The sequence below is a fragment of the Styela clava genome, chromosome 10, assembly GCF_964204865.1.
Source record: "Styela clava chromosome 10, kaStyClav1.hap1.2, whole genome shotgun sequence".
In the NCBI taxonomy this organism is placed as follows: Eukaryota; Metazoa; Chordata; class Ascidiacea; order Stolidobranchia; family Styelidae; genus Styela; species Styela clava.
In genome coordinates this window covers 3,386,955-3,413,650 of record NC_135259.1, presented here as the reverse complement: position 1 = coordinate 3,413,650, position 26,696 = coordinate 3,386,955, and the positions used below count along the sequence as shown (strand labels likewise).

General features: G+C 35.7%; 4 protein-coding genes across 4 annotated transcripts; 2 read left to right on the top strand and 2 right to left on the bottom strand.

Annotated features, from left to right (window-relative positions):
- Nucleotides 1-3,996: 3,996 nt before the first annotated feature.
- LOC120338240 (putative rRNA-processing protein EBP2) lies at nt 3,997-8,014 on the top strand. The gene is made up of 8 exons (XM_039406198.2): nt 3,997-4,190; nt 4,374-4,457; nt 4,562-4,649; nt 5,327-5,556; nt 5,782-5,947; nt 6,634-6,721; nt 7,023-7,137; nt 7,526-8,014. The coding sequence occupies exons 1-8, from the start codon at nt 4,086-4,088 to the stop codon at nt 7,595-7,597; spliced, it is 948 nt and encodes a 315-aa protein (XP_039262132.2). The 5' UTR covers nt 3,997-4,085; the 3' UTR covers nt 7,598-8,014.
- Nucleotides 8,015-14,998: 6,984 nt separating this feature from the next.
- Nucleotides 14,999-16,934, top strand: LOC120337655 (uncharacterized). Its single transcript, XM_039405514.2, has 3 exons — nt 14,999-15,136; nt 15,596-15,615; nt 16,139-16,934. The coding sequence occupies exons 1-3, from the start codon at nt 15,063-15,065 to the stop codon at nt 16,810-16,812; spliced, it is 768 nt and encodes a 255-aa protein (XP_039261448.1). The 5' UTR covers nt 14,999-15,062; the 3' UTR covers nt 16,813-16,934.
- A 1,708-nt stretch (nt 16,935-18,642) lies between these two features.
- On the bottom strand, nt 18,643-21,419 carry LOC120337563 (uncharacterized). The gene is made up of 2 exons (XM_078117032.1): nt 21,183-21,419; nt 18,643-20,983 (listed from the first exon to the last, which is right to left on the bottom strand). Exon 2 carries the CDS (start codon nt 20,623-20,625, stop codon nt 20,074-20,076), a length of 552 nt encoding a protein of 183 aa, XP_077973158.1. The 5' UTR covers nt 20,626-20,983; nt 21,183-21,419; the 3' UTR covers nt 18,643-20,073.
- A 2,850-nt stretch (nt 21,420-24,269) lies between these two features.
- Nucleotides 24,270-26,407, bottom strand: LOC120337266 (cilia- and flagella-associated protein 144-like). Its single transcript, XM_039404999.2, has 4 exons — nt 26,198-26,407; nt 26,050-26,109; nt 25,185-25,288; nt 24,270-24,991 (listed from the first exon to the last, which is right to left on the bottom strand). Exons 1-4 carry the CDS (start codon nt 26,325-26,327, stop codon nt 24,878-24,880), a joined length of 408 nt encoding a protein of 135 aa, XP_039260933.1. The 5' UTR covers nt 26,328-26,407; the 3' UTR covers nt 24,270-24,877.
- Nucleotides 26,408-26,696: the final 289 nt, after the last annotated feature.

Sequence of the window (26,696 nt, the reverse complement as noted above, 5' to 3'; positions counted from 1 at the left end):
CATGAGAAGAGGCCTTGAAAACGACCAGAAAATTAGTTTTGTAGCGCACACCTGGTAATTAAATAAATAAAGTTTTGTATGAAAATGAACATACTGAACGCATTCCAGCTTGCTCCACAATCCTGATGCAAAATTGAACATAAGGGGATTCCCAGATAATCAATGACCATAGGTTTACAGCAACACAGCATAGGAGCTATGCAATTCAAGAACCCTGCTGCACACTAACACAAATGTATTTCTGTAACGTTTTGTCTAACAAAATCAGACTTCCTCAGACAGCAGTTTACAACAAAGAACAGCATAAGAAGTTGCATTTATTTTATAGTTAAGCTATCAAACGTATTCATTTTTAAGCAATAAAGTCACAAATTAACATCGTGAGCACAAAAACACAAATAAATCGGTTATTACTCAGAGAAATCTACCGGAAAAGTCAAGAAAATCAAATGAATACAGTATGTACATAACATAGTGAACATCAATATTACAATTAGTTTTTTTTTTCAGTTTGGTGGTTGTGCATTTGAAACAAAGGCGATATTATTTATAGAAACAGGACCTACGACACTAACAGATATCTGAAGAAAAAAAATAATGAAAAATATTTATTAACTTCAATATCTAATTCACTTTCCTCTGAATTGCTTCCGAAATCCTCATTCTCGAAAATCGACTTTCCTCTATAAATGTACTGTGGTTTTTGCAGTCAATGCAAAAATCTGTGCAATTTAGGTTGTTTTTGGCACACATGAATAAATTATTTTGACATCAATTTTTCTTACCCTTGCAATTTGCCATCTCAAGAATCGATTTGGGGGCTGGAAGTAGATCCATCAATTCTAGGCAACAATGATGAAGTCCTGCCTGGTACTTTGCCCTCAGGACATGCTTCTTCAGTGAATCATTGTTGGGAGGAAAAGTATAATCCATATTTTTGCCAATTTTCAAAAGACTTGGTATCATTTACATTTTTCATATTCTCTTCTTACAGTGAACAAACAAATTACTCATCTTTATGTATTAATGACTCGTCTATCTCATAGGATCTTCATAGTTGAGGAAAACATGAATTGAAAAACTCAATGAAGTTCTCCAACATCAGTTTGATGGGCAGTTTCAATTGCAGAAATGTGCCAAAGTTTTCAATATGAATAGCCCATCTAAGCTGTTTGCAACTGTCATCTTCTCATATACCTTTACGCTTTTCTTCAAGACTTCTTGTTCGGTTCATTTTATTCTTACAGGTATAGCGCTGATAGCAGCCCGGATTAGAGCCTGCGTTAGGTTGGATTGGTGGAACATTGCCGTTTTCGTTTGTTGTACAGTATCTAAAATGAGGAAGAAAATCATATTTGGAACAGCATGTAAAAATACCGCTAAATACTGACTGATACTTTTCATACATAATGCATTTTATCTGATGCACTACAGTCCTGCAGTGTTTGCATACTAGACTACATCTACACTGAATCTCGATATATCACAGTCTGAAATGCCTAATAGACTATATTTTAAAACATCTACTGTCTGTCTACAACTTGATTTCACACCTCTCAATCGCTTCTAATGCTACTTTTCGTTCAACTCCGGCATAACTTATCATTGCTTCCCAGGTTCTTGTCGACTCGAATGAATTTAGACAAACTGACATCAGTAAAATTGATTATTTTCCCGTCCTTCACACAAACGCGCATTACAGAAACAGCGCCTTTTCCGTAAAACGTGCAACTTTCGGAAATGGAAACAAGTCATTATTTGTTACTAACTTTCTAGGGAACTTCCTAAAATCAGTTTCAGGTAGTTCCCTTATGTGCGCTGCGAAACTGAAAGATAAACGGCCTCTTCTCGCTATTAGTTGATAGCGGACTTGCTTTGTGTTTCTAATCAATACTTTTTAAACTCTAAAAAATTATACCAAGTCTTGTAGATCAATTGATATTGATACAGTCCCAATGCCGAGATAAATACTTTCTCTAAATAAACTAATGTTGTCTCATGGATGAATAAATAATGTATGTAGCTTGGAATTTTGTGATTGAAAGTTAAACCTTCTTACCGAGCTTGTCCATTTGTTTATTGAGTGTATACTTCAGTAGTATAAATCACTGCTGATATTATTTTTATATAATGTACTCTTCTTTGACTTTTGAATATGTCTCTCGAGGAAAATTTTTGAGTTGTCGTAGGCTACTCAGTTGGCTGTGAGGCCTAGCCTTGTTTGCAAGAACTTTAGTTATGTGCCATTTACTTTCGCGTACCGGTAGTTATTATCCCGATCGTTGTCCATCGGTAGTTGCTGCACCATTATTTACAGATCTCCGCGAGATGGCGTGCATGATTACAAAATGGCGGCGCCCATATCCCTTTCGTGCTTCTGCAAGAAACAACCGTAGCAGAAGTGGCTAAACTTGATGGATGCGGTATTTGGTTATCATATAACTGTATAACTGTAGTCATATAGCTGTATAATGTCAATTTTATGGGAGTAATGCAGGGATGTGGCAGAGCGTAATGCAAATGAGATCCAGGCTTAGGTTTCCAGCCGACTACCGGTACTGCTGTACTGTACTACAAGTCGGGAGGCGAACAACTGTTAGTTACTGTACACGGACAACTCGACTACAAGAGAGGTCTGGTGAATTGCAGAATTGTCCGTATTTTCGCATTTTCTACGGCGAAGTTTTACAGTTTAAAGACTACCGGTATAGGCAGATAGGAGTGTAATTTCGATCTTTTCAAGGCTCCAACGTCGAGAAAAACACATTAATATTCTCTAGAAGGGATTTGGCTCAGTGTTAACTTTTGCTCATGTCAGCATGTTGTATAAATACAGTCTACAGACGAAACTGGGGCTGTCTGTTGTAACACTAGCGAAGACTGCTGACGTTATAGGACTGTGTGCGTGTAAATTTTTGAATTTTATTGATATTGGATGTTTTGAATGCGTATTTTCAAACATTTAAACCTTTATACATGACTGTAACACATATATATATATTTACGAATGTGAGCTTCGTAGCCTGTACTTGATACATTCCCAGTTGTGCTTCTTGATCTTTTGTAGAAAGCCCCCTTCACTAATGCAAAAAATGTGAGATTTGAGAAAAAAACGCCATGCTTTAAGTAAAAAAATTATCAATTATCCAGTTAGGGTTCGAGTAAGGAATGATTTGCAAATTTGAATTTCCGCGTACGGCACACTATCCAAATTCCAAGAATGTCCAGTCATTTGGTTCAATAAAACAAACACTCCAGGTGTCTCACAAACGAGGGTCGTCTGGCACAACGGCAGATACGTCATATTGCACCATGCTTGTCTTGATAATAATCTAAATGAATCGCAGCCGTCACGTGACCAAAATTGCAGTTTTTTGTTCATAACTCTCAAATGCCACTATAGAAAAAATTTTCCTTTGGTAAATCGCATTATTTTTCCCGAGGAATTCAATGATGACGATTTTAGATTGCACTTTTTTGCGCAACTTCAATTTACTGTAGTTTTACCGATATTGAGGGACAACCATGTTCAGACGTTCCCCGAAGGAGGGTCGTCTAATCATCTGTAAAATGGGTATCCCGAAACGACACAATGTTGCTCGATCTGTATAGTGTGCCGTACGGTTCCCAGCGCAATCTGTATTCCTAACCCTAACTGGATAATTACTAATTTTTTTTTAAAACGTGGTGGGGGATGGTTTTTTTGATGAGTGCTTTTTACTAAAGATCTATAATTCTGTGTCACAGTCAAAGTTGCTTTGCAGACCTCACTTCGTCTTTAGGAACCAATGTTCTGAGCGCTTGGAATACACTCACCAACGCATCTCTGATTACTCTGCATGGGTTTGCGAGTTTGAGTCCTGTGGAAATAACTATGTGTGAGAGAATCAAGTTCATGCATTTGGAACAAATTATTGGCTAACTAATTCCTTACACGACCTGAACCTGACGAGAGGCCGTGGTTCACCATATGATTAAGCCATCTTATCACAACTTATTATACGTTCCGTTTATTATCAGGTTGTTTAAAATAAATCGTGTGATTACTTTTCATCTCTTCAAATTCATATAAATACTGAAATAAGATGTCAGAAGAGGAAAATTATCCATCAAGTGAGGAAGAAAGTGAAGAAGATGAATTGCATCATCCAAGATTGGCAGAAGATGATTCTGATGATTCAGACAGAGAGGTGAATATATCTAATAAGTTTTTTAATTAAAATATGTCGCAAAAGACTGAAATTTATAATTCGATAATTACGATCATATTATTAATTACGATTGTATTATGACAAATAATATGCCATTGTGATGTCGAAATCTGTTGGACTTATATTATAACAATCAAATCCATTTTATATTTACATTTCTAGTTACAAGTTGCCTACAAAAGTGGTTTGCTTAAACCAGGCTTATATTCAGAAGCGAAACCTGAGCGGCCAGCTGTCAATAATGTGGTAAGTTAACGAATTCAGTATTAAATTTTGACATCAGCAATGTTTTCATTTGATTGAAATGACTAAATTTTCCAATAATTCTGGAGTTATTACTTTTATTCTAGGATGGGATTCTGGAGAAATTAGAAGAAATTGAACAGAAAGATATGGATTGGTTAGAGAGGCTTGATATAACAGTAGAAAGAAGATCAAGTATGTGCTTAGCGCTAAACTATTGTATCCTACAAACTTTTTCGAAACTGGGATTCTAGGAATACCCAATTCGTCACTGCTAAAAAGTATTAATTAAAATGTTTTGGCTCTTGCTTTAAGAACTACAGATCTATTGATAATGATAATTTGAAATATTACTACCAAAATGGCAAAAGATAGTCCCAATACAGATGAAATTTCCTATACTCTTCATTGCTTTGCTGCACCTCCACTCATTTATTATTGTACTCATTAACAGTGTTAAGCAATATTGGTGAAGTCAAAATATGGTATATTTATTTGTACCAAGATCAACAATATAACAACAGCTTGTTAAACTTTCTAGTTATGTATTGCCAATATTCATTCCTTGTTGCTCAGTGGTGTGGTGCATCGTTGACCCCTGCACCTCTGATTACCCTACGTGGGTTTTCATTTTTTAATTCTGTGAGGATTAATTATGTGCAAAAGAATTGCTGGACTCCTCACCGCCATAGGGGGTTAGCGTAACTGCTTGGTTGGTTATGGCTTCCTCTGCCATCAAGTCGATGCATCTGAACGAATAACTGATCTCATACAGGACACGGCCGTGGTATGCCATATGATTACGCCGTCTTATCACCATCTCTCATCCCCAGAAATCCAAGATAAATATGTAAATCCTGCATTTATTACAGAAACTGATGAAATGTTTGAAGAGGGATTAAGTGCTGCTGAAGCTCAGGCACAGGCACAAAGCAGACTATTTACTGTTCACAATGACTTTAAACGGGAACTCATGTTTCTAACACAAGCAAAAGATGCTGTATTAAAGGCAATTCCTCTACTGAAAATTGCTAATATTTCCACTGTAAGACCAGAGGATTATTTTGCTGAGATGGCTAAAAAAGATGATCACATGAAAAAGGTACAGCATTGTGATATGTACTTTTTGCTTTTGTGCATTTGACACATGGGAAAAATACTTTTTAAAAAGAAATTTTCATCCCAAAAATATTAGCACACTTACAAGATAATCGTATCTTTTCAGCTTTTTGACATATTTAGACTACTTGACTGTCAAATTAAATTGTGATTGATGGCCTGTTAATAATGTTACCATTTGTCATGTAGTGATATTTTTTACATCCAGGTTCGTCAAAAACTTCTGAGTTTACAACGACGTAAAGAATCTGCAGAAAAATATAGAAATCAACTGAAGTTAAAGAAATATGGAAAGAAAGTGCAGCAAGCTGTTGAACTAGAGCGAAAGAAAAAGAAAAGGGAAATTTTAGACAGTGTGAAAAAATTTCGAAAAGGTTTGAAATAAACAATGTTATAAAAAGGAATATGTGCATATGAATAACCTAATTCCAGCCAGAGTTCTCTTTCAGTATTTGCTCACAAATTTCCATGTTGCTTTTTTAATATTCAATGGCATGGATTATTTTGTTGCATTGCAACAAATTTTAATGAAAAAACTGACTTCTAGGCATTATTCTTAATTTTGTTATCATTGAAAACTTGGAATCACAAGCATATAATTGTAGTCTGGTTCATTCCATTCCCGTTAAGTAGATCAGGACTACTCAACTATTTTCATCGAAGATCCGCATACAAAACTTCAAAATCATTTGGGTCTGGTCTTTCCAGAAATTATATTCGGCATCCTTATTCGCACACTAATGATTATTAGCTAATCAAGATTGTTTATTATGGTGTTATAGTTCTTTACATATATATTCAAAACTATAAAAGTCATTTCATAAAAGGGAACTTCAAAAGTGGGGCTAATGATGCAAAATAAAGAATTAGGTGCGGCTTGAATCAAATACTCGAAAGGTTCGGACTGCGGTCTGCCAGTTGAGTAGCCTTAAAGTGGACTATATTATATTGTAAGGCCCATGTTATGACATGACGCACTAATAACATATTGTCACTTGAGCTTTTTTGAGAAATACTTGTGGCCATCACCCAATGCTTAGCTATATTAAACTATTTTCAGGGAAAACAGACAGCATGGATTTTCTGGATGATGAGAGGGAAGTAAAACCTGGCAAGAAATCTCAACTACAAAAAGTCGAACAACAAAGGTAAGGTATCTAATATCTATATGACATGATAAAGAAGAAGTATAAGTATTTTTATAAATATGAATCCTATTTTTTTCACAAAATTCAGTTTTATTTCACAGGCTGTTTAGGAGGCCATGATTTTCATTCATGATTGTTTTCACGGTAATCTTTGTTACCTGGATGCTAAGTCCAATTGTCATTTTCCTGTGTGAATTCCTCCAGGCTTTGGTATAAATGAAATTGCGGTGCTTGATGTTCAAAATACAGGGTTTGTTGAATTTTGCTTATAAAATTTAAAGATAATGTTGTTTCATTGCAGAAAGAAAAGCAGAACCTTTCGTAATAAAAAATTTGGTTTTGGTGGTAAGAAGAAAGGAATGAAATCAAATACTGTGAAAAGTGTGAATGATGTTTCAGGGTTCAAACAACCCAGAGTGAGTTCTTTTTTTGCTTTTATTCTGCTTTTTTTCATTTGTAGAAGGCTACGTATTATCACTGATTTCAGTTTGAAATTAAAAAAAATTCCGTCCAGTAGGATGTGAAATTGGCTATTTTTTATGTAAAATTTGCTATTTTCAGTGTGAAATCATTATGCTATGCAATTAATTTTAAAGTATACTTCTGTAACAGCGAACTATAGGGACATTGGCATCCCTTAATTATATTTTGTGTGATGATAGAATAACGAGTATGAAGTGGATAAATGAAAAAAGTTTATAGATTAGATTTATTTTTTTAAGTTTTTTTTTTATTATTAGTAGTGTTAATTAGAACAATAGAACAATACCAAAATTCAGCTACCTAACAATGTTTATTTTATAGGGTAAAAAGAATTTTAACAACAAACGACCTGGTAAAGGTAAAAGACAACAGATGAAAAATAGGAACAAATGATAACAATTGCGAAGAAGTGATATGCTGTAACCTAGCGAATAAATTTGTTCAATAATAACTAGTGAAGTATGACGATTGAAAAAACGTTGCGACTGAGGTGAAGAAGCGTGTACAAATCATCCCACCTATAGCTAAAAAAACAGTTTCAGCTGTAAAAAGCTGTTGTATGGAATAAATAGGAGAATTTCTGTACAGACGACAATTGTAACGATAATCAACTTATTTGCAATCATATTTGTCATTTACAATGTGTGTTGTCACATAGTCCATTTTCAATCGATTTTGTTATTTTCTTATGGTGACTTGTGGTTGTACAATTTACAAAATATTGACTGATCAATTGTTAGGAAAGTCTTGGATGGAGAAAATCAAAAACTGCTTGTGATGAATTTCTAATATAGAATATCAGCTCTTGGAGTTTTGTATTTATGCATTTTCTGGTTGTTGGTTGCAAATTTTCTGTTTGAATGAACGACTGTAAAAACAAGCACAAAGGCAATCTAATGCTCATAAAATATCCTTAAACTAGGCCTATGTGGGGCAGCCATAATCTACATTATTTGATCGTCCTACAGTCAAACCAGTAAGCCAAGGTTGCTGAACAATTTTAACTTATTTACAAACTACAACGAAACGAGCGCCATTCTCTGCAAAAATAAAGCGCTATCTAAAACAAATTACCGAAACTATCCCTGTCTAAGCGAGACATGTCTGGGCAAGCAATTGCCACGAAGACCCTCTCAATTGTTTCGTAACAAAGTGTGTGGAAGGACACTGTCAATCATGAGAAATTACGGCGTCAACAATAACAAATAAACGAGAATATCGGTCGGAGACCGAAGACTTATCGATCTTAGATCGGTAAATAGTTAATAACTCGCTAATTATACGACATAATTAACCCATTATTATTATACCCATTAATTGATAGGCGTCTGGTCCGAGGTAAGGTGCATGCACATGCAAAATTTGGAGCAGATTCAATTACGCGTTCGTGAGATATCGCGTTCATCTAACAGACACACACACACACAGACATACATACAAATACCTATCAATATACTTACCGATCTTAAGATCGATAAGTAATTAGTACACAAGTTAAACGGACGCAATGTTTAAGTCAATACAAAAAATCAAGTGAATGCGATTCTCGATGTAACAATAAGGAACATTGCTCACTACGCAAGTCTATTTGGAAATTGAAAACAATGAAGTAGACCAAAGCAGCATTAAGTCGTCCTGTAACCTAAAACATGACGTCATAATACACTTTCCTAGTCGCGGGCGACGGGTCTTTTGCTTTTAAATTAGAAAACACCTATTTAGAGATTAAAAAATTCAATAACTAGCACTACACACATTTGTGCTTCGGAGAGATGTTGATAGTTTTTTCTCAAAGATGTGAAAAAATCCTAAAGACTGAGATGCTATGATGTCACATATTTAGGTATACATCCGAAATAACTCTAAAATCTGACTTTTTTACTATTTCTGACAAAGATTGGAAAAAAGATTTATCAAATATCTTTATCTGATGCCTGAAGTTTATGTTCATTTACTTGGTCTGTCGAATATTGTCGGTCTCGGAAACACAACGAAAATATTGCATAACGACAAATATCGAATATTTATAGGAGGAATAAATTCAAAAAATGTGTTGGGCATGACTCTAATTTTCACATTTATAAACTCGTTTGATCCATTTTCCCGAGAACTAATGTCTGTTATAGTGTTTGGGCGAGGAGAAGATTATTATTACCGGAGTGGGCACCAAGTAAAATATTAATAATTCATTTGAACGACATCATGTTTGATCAGACAGGAATATCGTTTTCAACAGCCACACATGGCTGAAATCAAGTCAGTGTATGTTTAAATTGATAAATATCACGCGATGCTCTGTGATCTTGTAAAACGCCTCATATCACGTGATCATATAAACCCACGTGATCGTCGCTTGTTCAAGCTCGTACGAGTCACAGCTAAACTCTATTTCCAAAATTGTGTATTATGCCGTCATGTTTTTGGTTACATGACGACTTAATACAGCTTTAAACTCCTTACTTGTTTTCAATTTCCAAATCGACTTGCGTAGAAAGCAATGTTCCTGATAACTGCAATTCTGTATAATGAACAAAAATGTAGAAATCCAATTATGATGTCATAATAAATTTCGTGAAAAGTTAAACGTTCCTTAAACGTCATAATGCATTTCTAAAACAACAATATGACGTCGTAATGAATTTTTGCAATATGTACAATACAGAATATTATATCGTCACACATTTTTCAATTATAAATGCCCCTCTCCCTTCAGAAATTCTTGGTACGCCACTACTGGTATCCTACGCGCATTAAACGTGTACCCAAATAGTCTCATTGATATATATAAAATGGTATTTTACGATAAAAACTAAATCAGATTATCCAAGATAGGTTAAAGGTAGGCATAAAATTTTTAACGATGTACGTTTGTTAAGACTATATAGTGAGTTTTCTGAGTCTGTAGACCAACTTGTGTTCGATTCGTAGCAGAATTAAATTTGCAAAACTTGTTATCGTCTTTGACTCATCCTGTACTGCTTGTGTTGAATTAGGTCTTTACACTTTTCGTCGCTCATGACTTAATTGCACCGCCCACAAATTCAGAGAACGTCACTTCTCGAATAGTTTTCAATGCTTCTTCGTATTTTCGCAGGCCTGCAAGATTTTTAAAACATATCACGAAAACAATCATCAAAATGGCTACAAGAAAGCACTATCTTGTGGTCACATGGTACGAATGGCCGTGGCGTGGATGCAATTGTACGTGGCGATATATGTTCAGGGGTACAATGAGTGGGTGTAAATGTCCATCGGTACGAATGTTCATGAGTGCTAATATCCGTGGGTGACTTGTGCTTATTCATTAAAATGATGACTTATAATTGTATATATATACAGTGGTAGATTCAATTTTTTTGTCAGCCGGTTCCTTCACAGAAGTCATATTTTTTGAGCCAGTTCTGTTACAAACAGAAAATTGACAGTAACCAGTAATTCTAACCGGTTCGCTGATCTCATAAAATTCCGTGAGGCGCTTCTATAGAACCGGTGCGAACCGGCTGGATCCCATCACTGTATATATATATATGACTGTTTCTCAAATTTTACATGCCACGGTGAAATCTTTTGCTATATACACTATACTCATAATGTACATCCGATTCTTTGAAAAAAGTTAACAATAGTCGTCCTAGTTAGCGACACATAAAAAAAATACTACATTGAATTCCGTGGAAATGGCCTAATCAAATTCTGATAATCGATGCCAATTAAACTGATGATAATGACATCCACATATAGAAATTTTCAATCCGTGATATGAAAGAAAGCTTGGGATTAACCTTTAACTGTATTTCTATTCAAATTTGATATCATTAAAATTCCATACGCTATGGATATATCCTGAAATATATATTGGAAAATTGGTTTGATTTCCGCTAGTCGATTATTTTTTGGTGAAAGTTGGAAGTTCGTGAACGGTATTTGGTAAATTCAATTGAAGGATATTCTATTCATCATCTTTATAAGAGATATTATGGGCCATATTGGCGGATGTAGGAGATCCAAATCACATTTTTGTTGGAAATAGAGTTTAGCTGTGACTCGTACGAGTTTGAACAAGCGACACGATCGCTTCCTAATTATCAGCCAATCACATGGGTTTCTATGAACACGTGATATGAGGCGTTTTACAAGATCACAGAGCATCGCGTGATATTTATCAATGTAAACATACACTGACTTGATTTCAGCCATGTGTGGCTGTTAAAAACGATATTCCTGTCTGATCAAACATTATGTCGTTGAAATGAATTACTAATATTTTACTTGGTGCCCACTCCGGTTATAATAATCTTCTCCTCGCCCAAACACGATAACAGAGACTAGTTCTCGGGAAAATGGATCAAACAAGTTTATAAATGTGAAAATTAGAGTCATGCTCAACACATTTTTTGAATTTATTCTTCCTATTCATATTCGAAATTTGTCGTTATGCAATATTTTCGTTGTGTTTCCGAGACCGACAGTATTCGCCAGACCAAGTAAATGAACATAAACTTCAGGCATCAGATAAAGATATTTGATAAATCTTTCAAAACTTTATTCCAATCTTTGTCAGGAACAGTAAAAAAATCAGATTTTAGAGTTATTTCGGATATATACCTGAATATGTGACATCATAGCATCTCAGTCTTTAGGATTTTTTCACATCTTTGAGAAAAAACTATCAACATCTCTCCGAAGCACAAATGTGTGTAGTGCTAGTTATTGAATTTTTTAATCTCTAAATAGGTATTTTCTAATTTACGAGCAGAAGACCCGTCGCCCGCGAATAGGAACGTGTATTATGACGTCATGTTTTAGGTTACATGACGACTTAATGCTGCTTTGGACTACTTAATTGTTTTCAATTTCCAAATCGACTTGCATAGTGAGCAATGTTCCTTATAACTGCAATTTTGTATAATGAACAAATGTAGAAATCCAATTATGATGTCATAATAAATTTCGTGGAAAATTAAAATTTATCAAACGTCATAATGCATTTCAAAAACAATAATATGACGTCGTAATGGATTTTTCGCATGATGTACAATACAGAATATTATGTCGTCACACATTTTTCAAATATAAATGCCCCTCTCCCTTCAGAAATTCTTGGTACGCCACTACTGGTATCCTACGCGCAATAAACGTGTACCCAAATAGTCTCATTGATATATATAAAATGATTTATTACGAGGAAAATCAAATAAGATTATCCACGATAGGTTTAGGGCAAGCATAAAGTTTCAAAGAATGTACATTTGTTAAGGAGGTACATAGCTTTTTGATTCATGAAATTATTTTACAGGACGATGTTTTTAAATACATGGTGTGGGCCGGTAGTCTGGCCACCAGATGGCTGGAATGCGATTGCGGCACCGCCACACGCTGCGCTAATTACTTATCGATTTTAATCGGTAAGTATGTTGATAGGTATTTGTCTGTTTGTTTGTCTGTCTGTCTGTCTGTTAGATGCACGCGATATCCCACGAAAGCGAGATTGAATTTGCTCCAGATTTTGCATGTGCATTCATCATATGTCGGACCAGAAGTTCATTAATTTTGGATGAATTATGTCGTATAATTAGCGAGTTAATAATTAATTAGTGATGGGACACAAGGTGTCACTATGGAGTAAGAACGCTGTTTTGGGGGTTCCCCTAACTTTCGATCGATAAGTCTACGGTTTCTGACCGATATTCTCGTTTTAATCTTGATGACGTCTCTCACAGTTTTGTATCGAAATCCCGGCGTGGTCGCCATTATCACAGATGAGTTTTTGCTACTGTGGTTGTAAGATCAGAAGACCCAAGATTCCGGATTGGTTATTTATTGAAAACAGAGACTCGATTCTTTAAATAGCAGAAGCATCAGACACGACTGAAAAGCAGCCGACCTCCAGCAAGAGATACATTTTCTCTAGCACGTGTTATGGATGGTTGGAGTCCCATAATACAACTTTGGACGTTAACACAATTCTCAGGCCAGGCGAAACCGCATCGAATAAAAAATCAGCTCATTTTATAAACAAGAAAAAAAATATATATACAAAACATAAACAGGAACACTATGGTTGCATTACCACACAAAACTTCAAAGTGTAAAACGAATTTCATAAAGCCCACAGAGATGTTTGAAATAAATGAAAATAATAGCCTTGGCAGCATAAATGTTACGTTATGCATTGTCTTTGCTTGATAGATCAACGTTGTATCCAACAATATATTTCTGCTATTTTATACATGTCATTGAAACTATTTGCGTACGTTGATGAGTATAAAATACTGGTAGTGGCGTGCCAATGATTTCTGACAGGGAGAGAGGGAATATATAATGTGTGTGTGACGACATAATATGATGTAATATTCTGTTTTTTACATATTGCAAAAAATCTTTTACTACGTTATATTCTTGTATTTAGAAATCAAAAAGTTCAATTCAAAAATTCAACTAACAACTAGCACTACACACTTCACATTCATTTGTGCTTTCGGAGAAATGTTGATAGACCATAACTCCTAAAGTTTATGTTCATTTTCTTGGTCTGTCGAATATTGCCGGTCTCGGTAGTATAACGAAAAAAGTGCATACCGACAAATTTCGAATATTTATAGGAAGAATAGTTTCCCGAGAACTAATGTCAGTTATAGTGTTTGGGCAATGAGAAGATGCATTATAACTGAAGTGGGCACCAAGTAAAATATTAGTAGTTCATTTCAACGACATAATGTTCGATCAGACAATAATATTGTTTTTTACAGTCACTCATGGCTGAAATTCGAGTGGGTGTATGGTTAAAATGATAATATAATGCGATGCTCTGTGAATCTCGTCAAATAACTTAAATCACGTGATCATAAAGTCCAGTGCTCTTCAACCCTAGGGTTCCGCAATACATGCAGTTGGGTTCCGTGAGTTTATAGGGTTCCTTAGGAGTTCCTCGGAACCCTAGGGTTAAACAGAGGGTTTAGTCACAGTGCAGTTAATAGACAAAACATAAATACTTTCGGTTGTTGCGTTACTTTAGTCATTGTTATTAACAACTAACAAGAACGCTATTGTTGCACCATATTTACATGATGTTCAAAGTATGTAGATATTGCTCGTGACTAGAGAGAGTATATACTACAAACTTGAGTTGTTGTTCAGCTTTTTGTGTATTTCGTGTTTTTTTCCTTGATTTTGTTAATTGGGGTTCCATAAGAAACGAAAAATTATATCAGGGGTTCCACAATAACAAAAAGGTTGAAGAACACTGATTATTTATAAACCCATGTGATTGGCTAATAATTATGAAGCGATCGCGTCGCTTGTTCTAACGGTGATTCGTACGAGTCACAGCTAAACTCCACTTCCAAAAAAACTGTAATTGTATAAAATACCTCATTTGGATCCCACATCCGCCAATATGGCCCATAATAGCTGTTATAAAGATAATGAATAGAATATCCTTGAATAGAATTTACCAAATACCGATCACGAACTTCCAACTTCCACCAAAAATACTCGACTAGCGGAAATCGAATCAATTTCCCAATATTTATTTCAGAATATTTTAATAACGTATGGAAGTTTAATGATATCAAAATTCGAATGAATTCATAGCTTGAGCCCTATATCATATATCTATATTCATTACCAAAGTTGCTTTCATATCACGGATTGAAAATTTCTATATGTGGATGTCATTATCATCAGTTTTATCGGCATCGATTATCAGAATTTGATTAGGCCATTTCCATGGAATTCAATGCAGTATTATTTTTTATGTATTGCCATGAGGGAGACTATTGTTAACTTTTGTCAAAATATCGGAAGTAGAAGTCTATAAATAGCCATCATTTCTTACTGTAAATCACAGTTTCGTCGAATGAAACTCAGACAAACAACAGGAAAGATGAAAACAACACTTTTGATTCTTCTCATGCTGGGACTTGGCATCAAGTGAGTTACACCAAAAAGTATTTGTCAAGCTTCTTTTATCAAATGTTGCAAGTATTGTCAAGTAAATCCATTTGCGTGACGAGATAACCATTCCAATTGACCAACTCCCGAACAAGAACATTGTACCTCACAATTTAATGCTTGAACCTAAAGATTCATAACAATATATTTTTATGACAGTCGACTTAGCTCAATTCTTATAAACGACAATAATCAGTAAATGTAAAAACATTTTTTATACATGTTCCATTGATCCCACGTCAAAATGAGACGCGGTGCCTCCACGAACAATGGCAAAAAAGTACCTTCAGACTGGTCCAAAAACTCAAAACAAAGTTTCTTTTAGTTTAATTATAAATTTATATGAAGCATTTTTTAAATAACACGACAATTCAATGTAGTATTTACAAATATATATATTAGTAATTTTTCTAATGCCAAGAATTATCTTTTTTTCAGTGCAAATTCCCTGGAGGAAAGTAAGTTTTAAATTTTATTTGAAATATACCTCATTATTTCAGTTTATTCCTTCCATTTATGAGTCTGCAGAGAGATATACCCCCCCCCCCCCCCTCTGACCACGCCATCAATAAGTCATTTCGACGTCACAATCACGTCAAAACGAGGCAGATGGCTGAATTTAGTGAGTTTGTTATCTTTGTCGTAGACACTAAATCGGGAGCTCGTCGCTCTATTGTGGCAAGCTGTATTACGTGATTGTGTCGTCGCAGTCACGTAATGTTTGGATGACGTAGTCAGCAGGTAAGGGTGATAAATTAAATATGCAAAAATTGATTTTCCACACTCGCTCGAATTACTTGTGGTATTGTACCTTGTAACGGTAGCTATTCCATAGTTCCATCTTTGTTCAAAAAAAATATATATTTTGGTCGTCGGGATTTTTTACGGATTTGGCTCATAAAATTGCTCTTTTGTTTGTACAGTTGTTCACATTGGCCCGGGATCCGAACAATTTTATGAGTTAACTCCATTTTTTATTAGGTAAAGGATGGCACTACGACCAACAAGACGCTGGTAAGGGATGGCACTACGACCAACAAGACGCTGGTAAGGGATGGCACTACGATCAACAAGACGCTGGTAAGGGATGGCACTACGACCAACAAGACGCTGGTAAGGGATGGCACTACGACCAACAAGACGCTGGTAAGGGATGGCATTACGACCAACAAGACGCTGGTAAGGGATGGCACTACGACCAACAAGACGCTGGTAAGGGATGGCACTACGATCAACAAGACGCTGGTAAGGGGTGGCACTACGACCAACAAGACGCTGGTAAGGGATGGCACTACGACCAACAAGACGCTGGTAAGGGATGGCACTACGATCAACAAGACGCTGGTAAGGGATGGCACTACGACCAACAAGACGCTGGTAAGGGATGGCACTACGACCAACAAGACGCTGGTAAGGGATGGCATTACGACCAACAAGACGCTGGTAAGGGATGGCACTACGACCAACAAGACGCTGGTAAGGGATGGCACTACGATCAACAAGACGCTGGTAAGGGGTGGCACTACGACCAACAAGACGCTGGTAAGGGATGGCATTACGACCAACAAGACGCTGGTAAGGGATGGCACTACGACCAACAAGACGCTGGTAAGGGATGGCACTACGACCAACAAGAGAATGAAAACGATCAATGAAAAAGTTTTAAACAGATACGCGACTTGAAGACGGACGGACCCGGCAGAACATAGATATTTCTCGTTTTCTTAGATTAAAGGCTAGCCTTATTATTCGGAATATAATACTACACTGCATTCAACATTTGTATGTTCATTGTGTTTGGCGTGATGTTTTGGGGACGATTCAGTTTTTATAACGAGAAGAACAAGGGGCATAACGTCAACTATATTCTGATCCTGTCACTACCAACTGATATAAACGTACCCACCTAGCATCATTTAGTATGTTGAAACTGGCATTCCACGAAGGCATGTTTAGGGTAAAAGTTTTGTTATCCTAAAAATGATAGCCGAAGTTGTAGCCGAATTGTTTTGATCTGCTGTCGGATTCGAATTTTCTTATGAGCCAGATATCAGAACCGGATTTCGAGTAGGTTCAAAGGTTGTTTTCGCTGACATTCTTCCCTGCAGCATTTAGATCATGTTAGATAAAGCCGGATTTGAAGCACTTTAAATCTATATTGTAATAAAAACTGCATAAGGATAGAGGGTATTCCACAACACAGAGGTTCTTTATAAAAGATTTAATATAGAAATTTAGTTATTCAAAACCAAAGAGCATCATAGTAGAATTTTAAACATTTCGACAAAAAATAGGATTCGTAAAAGAATACGCTCCGATAATAAGTTCACAGAATAATTCAGAATAGCAACATCTTATATATATCAAGCATTCCTCAATGTGATGTTTTGGGTTCCGGTTGGGACAGCGCAACTATCATATCATGTCTCATTTCCATTATTTTTCGCAATTATTATTTTAATAGCGAGTAACGCGTCAGAAAAACAGGCACACTAGAAACAACTATCGGAGAATTTTATCGTGCACTCCACGTTTCAATTCTAGCATAACAGCATATTTTTCACATATATGTATCGTATGTATACTAAAACTTTCTCCATTACTTTTCCTTTTGAAAGGCATCGTGTAAGGCAAAAAGATAGGTTGGAATTTAGAATCGTGTTTGTTGCATAATTCAGACGCAAGCAGACGAAAGTTCCGTGCGTCCTCGTGTTATGCAAACTAATTTCTAACATTAAACCTGACCTAAATATACAATCCACACTGCACTGTAGACTCTTGACAATTTACGATCAGGTGCACATGCCTTTTATAAACAATGATCAGCGTTCATATTATAAAGTACCTGTATTTGTCACGTTGAACAATGTTTGTTACGTAATAAAATCATCAAATTGATGTATTTTTGAGAAACACTAGCATGACATCAAAACTTTACTCGACAGTGCTTTTGTGTCACAGTCGAGAAACCGCTCCGAGGTCCCCCTAAAACTGCTTCGCCGATCCCTAAGCGCTAGCGGACCTATTTTTATTACCGTTGTGCTAATGCAAGGCGTTTGAATTGAAATGCCGAGTTCCATTTCCTGTGTGGCAAAAACACATGTAATCTAAAAAGGTTGGAGAGTGTGTCTATTATCTCGTCGTTTATCCTACTTTAATTACGGGTATCAATCGCTGCAGTAAACTCTTTAGGTGTCGCTGCCTGAAGACCTCTTGAGGTCCCTCGCGACTCCTGTCACACAATTTAAGTTAGTTTCCACTTGTATTTGTAATTATTTTTTTTATATCATACCATGTTTAAATTGTGTTGACGAATAAATGATGATTGATTGATTGATCTTCTGCTCAACTTAATATTCATTTTTTTTTATAAACATTTGCCATAATGGACAGACTTGTCCAGTTGCGAGCAGTTTTGCGAGTCCGTGTCCCTACTAAAATTTAAGGTTAACAAAAAAATTGGTTCCAAACAAAACTTTCGTTAGCACACATCATAACAAGTATGAATGCTACAATTTAATCCACAGACAGATAACAAATATCTGAACAGGCAGACTTTAATTTTGATTAATAAACGTCACCAAAAATACAAGATAATGTCTAATATAGTGTTTTAAAAATTTGTAATATGTTAATATATATTCTATTTAATCATTCGTCTCTAAATATTTTAACAATGATTTCTTTTGCATGCTTGCATCTCTCCACGTTTGTTACAGGTATTCGGTAACATACATCTTCGTCTCCGACTTTTGTGTCCACTTCCACTTGTCACAGAACAAGGTCCCGAGGATGACCATGTGAGATCATAAAACAAAACTTTGAAACAATGAGTTAAATTAAATAAATACAATAAAAAGATCCTATCTTGTATTCAGCTGTATCGTCTAGTTCAGGGGTCTCTCATATTTTATTCATTTTGTAATAATTAAATTATAATTTCAATAATTTCATTTCGCGTTTTTTATGACGAAATAAACAAGTTTCAGTCAGATCATTAAAGTGTGCAGTTATGAATCATTAATTCTGCATATGTGCGGTTAACGCAAAACTAGATCATTTTGAATTTTGTATAAACTAGGAAACCCATACACAATGCCCAAGAAGTAAAACAATGCTCGGAAGAGAACAGAATATTTTAAGATATGTGAAAGAATATTTGTTTTGTGTGAAATTATGATATCAAGTTTCAGTGTCTCATGTGTTGTGCAATGATTGGTGTTCAAAATGAATACAACATCCGCGATATTACGACATGACTCATTACACAGGGAAAAATACCATGTCTATACTAAAACAATTCGTTATGAAATAGTATCGCAATTAAAACTTTCACTAATGAAACAGAGAACTTTTTTCTCAGACATAAACAAACAGGTGAAGCTTCGATGAATACTTTGCCATCAGTAGGATGATTGCGAAATCGTCGGGTTATTTCACTGAAGGAAGTTGTAGTAAAGAGTGTATGTCGAAGTAATGGCAGAATTATTTTTCAACAATAAAAGTTAACTAATCAGCTTTTCGCGCACGACAAACGGACAAGATGGTGCATGCTGTTAAGACAAGCAAACCAACACTAAATAAGGCCAAGCATCGAATATCTCAGCTCTACAAAACGGAGCAAATATCCAGCACAAGTAAATGAATGTTTCATGCCTCGTTAGGTGAAAGATTCCAGTGCAATTTCAACAAATATATTAAGATTTTTTTGTTATTTTTGGGCTCTCCCGTAGCATGTGCACCGAGATGTCTGTCATCCTGGTGCATCAATTTCATTTCAACATCAATTTTGTACCTAATTTGTTGGTTTACGGCCCGCGTCGTCAAAAAATTTCAAAAAGTGGCCCGCGACATATTTCGAGTTGCAGACCCCTGGCTAGTTCTAGTTCATCCTTTGCGCTTCTTGCTCTAGTCTTTCAGCTTTGAGCATCTAATTTCATTTTATCCGCTGCCATTTTAGCATCGTGTTCTCGCTTTTTTGCGGCATCTTTTTCTACTTGCTGCCAAATACTAACATGAGCAAGTTTTCTAATGGCAATAGCTTCTGTACGTTTAGTACTCGAACTTGAACTGGCACATGAACGACTGGAACTTTTTCCAGAAATTATAGAACGTGCTTTAGGGCTATGCGTCGATGATTTATGGCCATCAACGTCAGACTTTTTGAACCAATCGCGTACGTGCACATTGAATTCTTGAAACTCGCGCAGTTCACACTGGAAAAATTCGCTGACATTTCTCCGATCTTCTTCAGAACGTAAAGTACTCACATGAATTTCATGCGCATTTGAATACTCTGTGAACCGTTTGTCAATGTCAGCAATTTTCGATTTCAACAAATCCCGATTTTTGTAGTCTGACATAAGACTTTCAGCATCTTGATATAGTTCCTTCAGACGAGCACGTAATTCCTCTAAATTTGATTTCGAAACAGATTCTGCGTCCAATTGTACAATTACAGTGCTCATCAAACAAGCAACCCAAAAGTTTAAATGGTCAACAGTAGGATGATTTCTTTCAATTTGACGTTATACCGAACTCCTGCCGGCATTCAACGATACTTTATTTATGCAATATCAAACGTTATATGCATAAATTCGATAACTTTATTTGCGGAAATTCGAGAACTTTATTTGCATAAATTCGATAATTTTAATTGCAGAAATTCGATAACCTTAATGTAACAGCCGTTCTTTGTGACCTGGACGACACCGACTGCACACTAGACATTTATTAACAGTTCAATAACGCGGTCTTTCAAGCCCCAAGTTTGTATCCTCAATCCAGAAAATCACACAACTCGAAGTATACAGTTGACACGGTTATCTTAATACAAACGTAAAAACAAATCAATACAAAATACTTGCAGTGAATAAATAATCATACACAATTCGGCTTTTAAAAAGCCTACTCAAATTTATGAACACAATCATCAAACATAGTTAATTAACAAGACGAACTAAATTATTATTAAATAACTTGCATGCAGCCTTCAAATCAGAAAGAATTACAAAGTACAACATACCGAATTTGTCTGCTATTCCAGGCTTAAATTGTCATAAGTTGAACAAGAAATCATTCGCCAATGAAATCCGAACAATTCAAACAGGGTTAAAGATGTCTAGAATCCTATTAGAACGAATAATTGCCTTTTAAAAATATTTTGACATAGTTGTTCTACACGTAATTGATTTTTCTATTCGCCACAAATTCATAATGTTATAAAGCAGGGATCACCAACCCGTTGCCCGCGGGCACCAAGTCGCCCGCAGGTCTGTTCCAAAATAAGCTTAATAACGGCGCTTATAAGTAAGCTACATCAATTAATTTTTGTCATGTCATTCTTGTATAAATCATCCTCATGTCTTATAAGGGAACTGAGAATAACACTATGTTAATTAATATGGTAACGATCATCCTAACTTTTATTTGACCTCGGTAATGTGACGGGTCATTTCATACTCTCCCAATTATGACATCACACAGATGTCAGTATGTCACCTTCCACGAACCCGCGTTTTTTAGTGTCCGTTGATTTGTGGAGCAGCAATGCCAATAATACAATTACTGATTTCAAAGAAAAATGGCAGTAAAATGAAAGAAAACCTACCATTTTCACGAGGAATGGAAGGTGGATTTACTTTTACCACCGTGAAAACAGCTTGCGTATGTCTCATTTGTGGGGCGATTATAGCGACGACAAAGCGAAGAGACATTTCACATCTTGTCACTATCCATTGGTCAGCGCAGTGCGGGCAGAAAAAACTCTCCTTTTCTTTCATACAGCAATTATATGTTACAAGATCGGTGTTTGGTTCAAGACATCTTTGTGAATCAACATTTTTTGACATGAACTTCACAAGGAACTAAGCACGGAATACGCCTTACTGATGAAAATCTGCAAGACCCGCTCAGAGTTACAGTGTTAAGTTACACGCCGGAGTACAACACAATGGTGGAGAGCATTAGACCAGATTTGTTCGATTTTGGTTTTCTCCTTGTTGAAAACAAGATATTCATAATTAGGTAAATGTGTTTGTAAATGTAACATTTGGCAGTACAATTGTTCATTTCATCTTGGGGTTATGCAGGGTGTTTGTAAAAAGTAGGTACATTGTGGACCTGTGGTTGCCGAGGATATTAATGTAGTGATCACTTTAAAATAAATTTGAAAAACACTCAGTTTGAAAATGAAAGTGTCATTGCTAGTAATTTGTTTGCTACGTCGTGATAATCGTTTGATTTTCTGAAGAATCCTAGAGTTTATCAGTGTTTTTACTTGAATAAATACCGGTACCAGTATATATCAATAATTGAAGGTTAATCGAGCAAACTGACTTTTTTAAAAGTGTACATTGAACTGGTAGCCCTCGGCTTAATCGGTACCAAAAAGTAGCCCTCGGCTTCGAAAAGGTTGGTGACCCCCGTTATAAAGGCTCATCTTGAGAAGAAAAAGAGATAAAGATTCTCGAATTTGACCTCAAATATAAATCTTGGGGCGACATTTCCTACTTACAAGTTAATGCGAGACTTTGGAAAATTTGCTGAAAGTGATTCCAAGATGGAGGATATTCGATAAGGCAGATGTATCATTATGCCCCTGACAGATTCGTATTCTATAGCCTTGGCCAATCAAGTTTATTCTTTCCAGTCAGCAAAAATAGCATACAAAATTACGGTAAGAAGAAACAAAATTGGACACTCGATTTTACTTTGGAACGGAAACCGCTGGTACTAAAGCCCGTTATCAAGCAGCCAAGGTTCCGTTTTAGTTGAGGAATTTCAGTTCTCATAGTCTAGCTTTGGCAGCGAGCAAGGACCAGAAAACATTTTGTGTGGGTTAACGTTGCAAGTCTTATTAAATTTTTTTATTATGCGTGCAAACTTCTTAAAATTGGTAGTGTGATCACAGTCTATAGTTGTTATGCTAACAGACAGGTTTATGTAATATGATTTGCGAAGGCATGGAGTTTACAAATAAATACAGCTGAATAGAATTTTCGGTGTATAATCTTTTGTTGCCAAAAGTGTGCATGGATTAAAATTACCGTTAAATAAAAATATACATCGGCGTTATGATACTGGTGAAAACCTATTTAACAATAATTATTGATTTCAAAAGCGTAGGTGTTGTAACCAACATATATTGTTGCTGGTCAAAGCCAAAATCACGGGCCTATTGACACTTACGCAGTCGTGTGTTGAAAATCTATTTTGAAACGAGAGAATCTTCAAATTCCACGCCGTACGATCTAAAAACGACAGCATAAAGTACGCCACAGTCCGAGACTAGCAGCATTAACATGGGTTATAAACTTTACTGTGATTATACGATTAATCCTGACGTTTTCACAATACAACAATATGTGTAATTTAATAACGCGTTTGCACTTAATTTCCCTATATATATATAAAATAACTTGAAAATAATAGGTTTTGAGAACGTCCCATCGAAAATTTACCACCGAGAGCTTGGTGCTATGTGATTCAATTTAAATAAAAATTAAAGCTAAACTTTATAGGACGTGACTTCCACCCCTTTCGTTATATCGTGGAAGACCGCAAATCTTTGGCAATCTTTTTCGCACTGCATACCAGTTTGTAATTGTTTATTTTTTTGCAGAGCGGCTGTCGAAAAACACAAACATTCAGCAAATTGAAAATTTATTACAACTCGTATTTATTTAGCAGTAAGAACCTTGAGCTTGTTTTGTCACAACGTGGCTATTCCACCTTGGAATTATGGAACCCAAAAATATCCCGCAATGTGTCCCGCGTTCAGCCTTTTTGTTGGTTTCCAATCGTAATAGCGATTAAAAGAAGCCCCTACTTTTGGTAGTTGTGTGCCCTCTGGTCCCTGACACCAGTTTCAACAATCACAAACTTGTGTGTCGAACTGAAACGTTTCATTCTTCTCATTTGACGTAAGCGTTTTTGTCCCCCGCCCTCAGAGACGAATCCCTCCTGTCGGTTTTTTAATTTGAGGATCTTTTCCTGGACGAATATATATTTGGTCGGTGCACCAATTGTGGTAAAACATAGAGCAGCGAATATCGAACAAACTAATCTTGGTGATATAGCTTACTCAGATACCCCCCAACTTGCCCAAAGCAACAATAATACCGTTTTATTTTGCTCATAGTTTATTACGTGAATGATTGGCAAAATTTTACGAAAGTCGTTTACTATAGTGCAGTCTCAGGGTTGGTTAACACTTTTTCTTCGGTGCAATATCACTGAATGCGGGAATAAAATATTCTTTTTATGGCTATTTGAAAGCTGTGATCGCGGGAGATCGTATATAGGTAATTTAAATTCAAAAATGTCTCTCAAAATTGAAATAAAGTATGTGATAAATATCCTGTTGTTGCCAAAACGTTTCGTCCTACAGAAATGCGAAACATGAAATGGAAACTACAAAAACAAACATTAACTACATTTCAGTGGCTTGTACTACTTTACATAGCAGTATATCAATATCTTGCTTCTTACATTACAAATAATTCTCTATGAAGTAGTTGCGTGCCGAAAAAAAACTAATAACATAGTGCATATTATGACGTGACAAACAAAGTAAGCATTTACAAATATAACATGCTGTTGTGAAAAGAATCGGGAGCCGAAGACGTAATTTGACTTAGCTGGTACATGATATAAATCGTTTTTCATAAGTAAAAGGCCTTATTGCATATTTGTATAATCAATCCTAGAAATGGAAGTTCATTGTAAATTTTCGGTTTGCTCTTTTAACCTCCATGCGGCATCCATATATTTCGTTATTTCAGAGTTTTGTCGAGGAAAATTCAGTCTTCTGTCATCCCTGTCTTGCGCTATCTGTAACAGCAATTATTACAATGGAATATTACTTTTCAGATCTGCATGCCAATTCCATATTGAATGAATATTTAACCAAAATTGTACAGGTATAACGGAGATGTTTTATTTTGAGATGAAGACAATGTAATCTTGTTAGTCGATCGATAGTCAAAATAATGAATATTCCGGAAAATTATAATAATATGATTACCAGAGGTTTGTGGATCCATCCATATTCTTGTGCTTCTGTTTGTGGATATAAATATTTTTTGACCGGTTCTTCCGACGCTCTATGGATAATTTTCAGAAAGTTTTCTGAAAAAGAGAATTGTTGATGAAATAATATTTTTTCGACCCAGTCAGCGATATCTTTAGAAATGGCTGATCGGCAATAAGGATAAAAATTGACAAATCTTCATGTATAAGTGTCCGCTTTATAGAGCCTTCGTAGAAACTGTTTTAAAACACACGTAGCTAAATTTTGTATCATTCTGCCTCATCACGTCATATATATTACTTATATACCTGATCGATAATACAGTATTTTCGGTAGTAACTTTCATTTCAGATGTCTGAGTGATGCTATCACGGTCAGATAGGGAGAGTTTTTTAACGCATTAAGCATCACCATACTGTTTCCAATATAGACTTGAAATTATAGCTCATCGTTTTTTAAAAGTCCGTTAAAACTAAACCAAACAAATGACAAAACTGGAACATGCCTTGAGAGCACAGAGCGAATAAAATGTAAACGGATGCTGTTCCAGCAACACTCTGCCAATAGCAGGCAATAGACAAATTGCCAAAGATAGGACAGAATCAAGTCAATGTAGGTTAAGATGTTCGGAATGTGATTTCCATTTATTTTTGGAATCTCTTGTGCCTTATTGCATTAATATTACAAGTATTCATCATCTAGTCAGATGCAGTTTAGTTTTAATTTGTATTCATTCCATTGCTTTGTTGTTTTCTCGAGCATTCAAAAAAGGAATAAAACTTCAATCTGAAGCGTTTGCCAATCGTCATAGCAAGTTGATTTGTCTAACCGATAAAATAAAATACATTAAGTGACGTACCATCCTCTTCACCGTCAGCTGAATCATGACAAGAGTTTGGTTTTCCAGACAATGTGTACACTAAAAATGAAAGAAAAATCAAACAATAACGTGAACTTAATCCCTCTAAGGCGATTAAAACTCAAAACGGATCAATTAAGAGTCTTACTTTTCTTGAACGGATTTACACTGTAATTTGTGTACAACTTTTGGTTGCGAACTTCCTTTCTAATCGTCTCGCACAAAATTGCGTTTTGGTGGACGATGTTTACAGGCTCTTTTTCTCTTTGCTTCGCCATTTTGGCGGAATTGCTCGATTACTAATACTCTAATCACAGTAATTTGGAGTGGTTTTAACTAAATTTTAGTAAAAAAAATGGTGACATTTGGTTACGAATGAACTAATTAAAGCTCAATCATATAAATCACGAAATTTTTATGAAACTTCTTGAATAAGCTATCAGCACGAACATGGCTTGGATCTTGTGTACAAAGCCCCCGACACAAATGCAAAAATGCGAGATTTGAGAAAAACACCCTCGCCACGGTTTGAAAATAGAAATAATAATATTTTTGGAGTTCGGCTTGGGGCAAGTAATGATTTGAAAAATTGAATTTCAAGCGCAATCTACATTACCAACCCCCAAATGAATAATTAATAATTTTCT